A 5,925-nucleotide genomic window follows, 5' to 3' on the forward strand; every position below is an offset into this window, starting at 1 on the left:
ATGCCTATATGATGATCATTGCCTGGATATCATCATGATTATTTGAAGTTCTATCAATTGCCCAACAGTAATTCATTTACCCACCATTTGCTATTTCTCTCGAGAGAAGCCACTAGTGAAAACTACGGCACACGGGTCTCTTTCTCATATTATTTGCCTTTGCGATCTATTTTATTTGCCCTTTTATTTTCAAATCTATTAAACCCAAAAATACAAAAATACCTCGCTGTAATTTATTTTATTTGGCGTTCAATCTATCAATATTTACAACTCTCTCACGTCTGTCTGCCAATTTCTGGCACCGTTACCCGAAAGGGACTGACAACCCCTTTAATACGTCAGTTGTGAGTATTTGTTATTTGCGTGCAGGTGTTGTTTACGTAGTGTTGCTTGGTTCTCCTACTGGTTCGATAACCTTGGTCTCATCATTGAGGGAAATACCTACCGTTGATGTGCTGCATCATCCCTTCCTCTTTTGGGAAATACCGATGTAGTTCTAGCAGACATCAAGCACCAGTACCCCGAGGCCTGCACCCGAGCACCGGCACCTCGAGCGGCGCTGCCCAAGTCAAGTCCGTGACTCCACCTACGACAAGCTCAGACTTGTCCGACGCCAAGGACAACACCACCACTCCTCATCGGTACCATCGCGTCGATGACCTTCTCGGCGTGCCTACCGGACCGCCGTAGCTGGGGGAGCGCCTCTTCAATGATAAGGTGATGCATCTGTTGGTCGGGGAGGAGCCGGCGACGTCGCTGAGGCAAAGATCGAGGACTGGTGGCACCGCGTGATGCTGGATGAGTTGCAATCGATCGATGACAACCACACCTGGACACTCACTCGGCTGCCGGCCGGGCACCGCCCCGTAGGCCTCAAGTGGGTGTTCAAGGTAAAAAAAGGATTATCATAGCGTCATTGTCAGGCACAAGGCATGTCTCGTGGTGAAAGGATAAGTGCATCATCCCGGAGTGGATTTTGAGGAGGTCTTTGCACCGGTAGCCAGGCTCGAGTCCGTACGGCTGCTTCTCGCTCTGGCGGCGCACCGGGGCTGGGAGGTGCACAACATGCATGTCAAGTCCGCCCTCCACAATGGAAACCTCAACGAGGAGGTCTATGTCTCGCAGCCACTGGGGTTCACCGCCGACGGACACGAGCACGAGGTGTACTACCTACATCAGGCGTTGTATGGCTTGCGCCAGGGCCCGTGCACCTGGAAGGCCAAGCTGGACGCCAGCCTCGTATCCCTCGGCTTCACTCGTAGCATCACCAAGCACGGGGTGTACACGTGAGGCAGGGACGCTGATCCGCTCATCGTCGACGTATACGTCAACGACCTCATCATCACCGGAGTGAGGCAACAGGAGGTGGGCCGCTTCAAAGGGGAGATGCAGCGTCTCTTCGGGATGAGCAACCTCAGGCTCCTCCGGTACAACCTGGGCCTCAAGGTGAGCCAGGGGCGGTGCCAGACCACGGTGACGCAGGCGGCGTACGCCGGGAAACTTTTGGAGAGGGATGGCATGGGCGAGTGCAAGGCCACACACACCCCGATGGAGGGAGGCACGCTGTCAGCTGAGCAAGAGCAGCTCCTCATCGCCGTGGACGCGACGTTCTACCGCAGCGTCATCGGGAGCCTCAGGTATCTCGTGCACACGAGGCCGGACATTGCCAACATGGGATCTAGTTTCGAAGGTCTCGTCGCGACGAATCTTATTTGTGAAGAAAGTTTTTCATCAGACCGACGGTTTGAGATATAAAACATTTATAAAGTTTCGAAATAGGAATAATCTTTTGTTGACATCATATGTTTTGTCTTGTAGTTTGCATGCATGCATGAAATCACAAATCAACACCTACATGTCCTTAATCGGCCGCGAATGGGATTAGCAATTAAGGAAAAAGGAGAATTAGATGTGTGATTATCAATTAAGCGAGAGAAATGGGCGTTCGGATCTGTCCCTAAATTCCAACTAGTCGGAAGTTAGAACAGTCCATATAAATTTCAGTTTGTAAATTATGTTGATGCATGAGATTGTGCTATGTATCCACACTGTATGGCATGTGTTGACAACCGTGGTTTTTTTTGGGGTTTATTGTCTACACATGCCCGGGACGATCCTCTGACGATCTCTTATGGTTTGGCGATGGTGACCGAAATAGCTCAATCCTTTTTTGTTAAGACCAGCATAAAAATATGCCGGGGTCGAAGATCGTGTGCGTGCGTCGATCAGCCTCCTTGGGGGCAGCGGCGTGGTAACCGTAGGGGGTGGTCGGGAGGTGGAACTTACACATATATTTTTTCTCGAAAATGGAAACATAAACGATAACTATATATCGAAAAGTATCGAAATCGAATACGGCCTGCTAGTTTTCGGAATTTCGGAAATCGATCACGAGAGTTCTCACTTCCATTTTTATCCCTCGTGCGGAAAGCTCATAAGAACATGTACCTGGTCCATGATTAGATGGTACGGTGCCACTACTAATACAAGTGGACAGACCCAGTGGCGGCTAGCTCGTCAAGAACATGTACCTGGTCCATGATTAGATGGTACGGTGCCACTACTAATACAAGTGGACAGACCCAGTGGGCAGTGGCGGCTAGCTCGTCAAGAACGTGCACCTGGTCTATGATTAGATGGTGCCTACTAATACAAGTGGGCAGACCCAGTGGCTGCTAGGCAAACAAAGGAGTCAGACCCAGTGGCTGGCTGCTCGGCAAACAAAGGAAACGTCTGACTTGACCCGCTGCATTGTTGCCGGTATCCCCATCGTCGGTGAACACGCATGGAAGTTGCATCGACTACATGCCCTTCCTCCATATATATAGCAGAGTAGCTAGCTTTCTCATTCCGCCTCTTCGCCACGCCATGTCTCCTCTCTACATATTACTACTCTGGCCTCTTGTTCTCTACACACCATCATCTTCCGCCGCGGACGATACTCTGAAGGCAGGCCAGGCGCTCGCCGCTGGCGACAAGCTCGTCTCCAGCAACGGCAAGTTCACGCTCGGCTTCTTCCGGCCAAGCATCAGTAAGTCTGGAACAAACATCATCTCCCCCAACTGGTATCTTGGCATCTGGTTCAACAGGAAGCCGGTCTGTACTCCTGTATGGGTAGCTAACAGGGAGAATCCAATCACTGGCCCCAACCTCAAGCTAACGCAGCTCAAAATATCACAAGATGGCAATCTTGTCGTCTCACTAAGCAATGCCACCGAATCCATCATATGGTCATCCACTCACCTTGTCAATAGGAGCACTAGTGCCGTTCTCTTGAACAGCGGGAACCTTGTGGTCGTAGAGAGGAGCCCGTCCAATGCAACGCTATGGCAGAGCTTTGACTACCCAACGGATATTGTGCTTCCCGGCGCCAAGTTTGGCCGGGACAAGGCCACCGGCTTGAATCGTGAGGCCATCTCAAAGAAGAGCCTCATCGATCCGGGTCTGGGCTCGTACACCATTAAGCTAGGTGCCAATGGGATGGTCCTCACGCGCCGCAACCCCTCAGTGGTGTATTGGCATTTTTTCAATTGGCCATCCCCAAAATCAGTACTGCACGTCATACAGCTGATCAACATGACACTAGGCATAGATCCCCGGACCCGAGGTTTGATTAACCCCATTTATGTCAATAACAATGAAGAGGAGTACTATGCCTTCACTTTGTTGAATGAGTCAGCTTCTACATACTTTTCAATAGACATCTCTGGTCAGGTCATGATAAATGTTTGGTCGGAAGCCGGGCAGTCTTGGCAAAGTATATACGCCAACCCGCTCGATCCCTGCACTCCGTATGCTACCTGTGGGCCATTCACGGTCTGTACTGGTAATTCACATCCTTACTGTGACTGTATGGAGGGATTCTCTCAGAAGTCACCACAGGGTTGGGACCTTGATGATCGAACAGGAGGGTGCATCAGAAATACTCCATTGCAGTGCACTAGCAAGAAGAACACGATAAATTCAACGGACAAGTTCCACCCCATTGCTCGTGTTACATTGCCCTATGAACCCCGAAGCATGGGCAATGCTACCACTCAGAGCGAATGCGCAGAAGCTTGTCTCGGTTCCTGCTCCTGCACTGCTTACACCTATAACAGTAGCGGGTGCTCTATCTGGCATGGGGAATTGCTTAGTGTAAATCTGAATGATGGCATCGGAATCAATGCTCAGGATGTACTTTACCTTCGTCTTGCCGCCAAAGATTTGCCAAGTTTGAGAAACAGAAAAAGGAAACTAAACATTGGAGTCGTTGTTGCTGCCAGCATTATTGGTTTTGGATTACTGATACTCATTATGTTGTTAATGATTTGGAGGAAGAGACTCAAGTGGTGTGGTGCATCATTACATGGTACTCAAGGTAGTGGTGGAATTATAGCCTTTAGATACACTGATTTGGCTCATGCTACTAAAAAATTCTCAGAACAGCTAGGAGCGGGTGGTTTTGGTTCTGTATTCAAGGGAGTGTTAAGTGACTTGACTACTATAGCAGTGAAAAGGCTTGATGGAGCCCGCCAGGGAGAGAAGGAATTTAGAGCTGAGGTGAGTTCACTTGGAGTGATCCAACACATCAATTTAGTCAAATTGATTGGTTTCTGCTGCGAAGGTGATAATAGGCTACTTGTGTATGAACACATGTTGAACGGATCTCTTGATGCCCATATTTTTGAGAGCAGTGCTTTGGCCCTAAATTGGAACACCAGGTATCAAATAGCAATAGGAGTTGCTAGAGGATTGTCCTACTTGCATCATAGTTGTCACAAATGCATCATACACTGTGATATTAAGCCACATAACATACTTCTAGATGCCTCATTTGTTCCTAAAATTGCGGACTTTGGGATGGCAGCAGTCGTCGGAAGGGATTTTAGCCGAGTTTTGACTGCATTCAGAGGAACCGTTGGGTATCTTGCCCCGGAGTGGCTTACCGGAGTTCCTGTTACACCAAAAGTTGATGTTTATAGCTTCGGTATGGTGCTGCTAGAAATTATATCAGGAAGAAGAAATTCAGCTCAAGTACACAGTGGCACTGGCAGTACTGGTGGTCATGTTGAATACTTTCCTGTGCGAGCCATCAGAAAGCTTCATGAGGGAGATGTGCAGACTTTGATGGATCCGCAATTACATGGTGACTTCAATTTAGAAGAGGCTGAAAGAGTTTGCAAAGTTGCATGTTGGTGCATCCAAGATAATGAGGATAACAGGCTTACAATGATTGAAGTAGTCCAGATCCTTGAGGGTCTACAAGAGGTTGGCTCTCCCCCGATGCCAAGACTACTAGCAGCTATGACCCAATCCTCCGACGGCGCTTCGGCGTAACAATTCATAAATACTTCATAGTTGGTGTCGGTGTTACTTATATCGTCGTTCTAGCGATTTCTGAATTGTATTATTGTCTTGTGCGTGTGGTTCCAATTTCTCTTATGTAAGCAAAATTGTATGCTTTTCAATTACTTATAATTTTAGCTCGAAGGATTGGTTGCTCTATCTAAGAAAAACAGAGTCCGACAGTTAGTGAGCAGAGCACCCAAACAACAAAGATTCCCCCTTTATGACAGTTAAGCGAACCCGCCACAGCAATTCTATGTAGGCGTCTTGACTGATATCTGCTGGAGTTTCGTCTCCTGAAGGCAAGCAATGGTGCAGCACGATGTCTGTAACATCCCCCTGACAATATCACTCCAATTGAAGGTTGAAAGTGATTGATCATTCTTTGGCCGTCGACATGGCCGCAACGCTTTAGGGAATTAAAATCGAATACAGCAATAGGGACTAGACGGCTTGCAAAGATAGCAGGCAGTGGCATCACTTTGGGGAAATACAAGAACTAAGAGAGAGCGAAGCAGTAGGGTCTAGCATGGATGATGAGCGGCGATCAGCACTTCAGCAACATCGGGAACTAGATTGCACCGGCAGAGGAGTCTT

General features: G+C 48.5%; 1 protein-coding gene across 1 annotated transcript; it reads left to right on the forward strand.

Moving 5' to 3' along the window:
- Positions 1–2,868: 2,868 nt before the first annotated feature.
- Positions 2,869–5,485, forward strand: LOC119270134 (G-type lectin S-receptor-like serine/threonine-protein kinase At2g19130). Its single transcript, XM_037552105.1, has one exon. It carries the CDS (start codon positions 2,869–2,871, stop codon positions 5,317–5,319), a length of 2,451 nt encoding a protein of 816 aa, XP_037408002.1. The 3' UTR covers positions 5,320–5,485.
- Positions 5,486–5,925: the final 440 nt, after the last annotated feature.

This window comes from Triticum dicoccoides, chromosome 3A (genome assembly GCF_002162155.2).
Source record: "Triticum dicoccoides isolate Atlit2015 ecotype Zavitan chromosome 3A, WEW_v2.0, whole genome shotgun sequence".
In the NCBI taxonomy this organism is placed as follows: Eukaryota; Viridiplantae; Streptophyta; class Magnoliopsida; order Poales; family Poaceae; genus Triticum; species Triticum dicoccoides.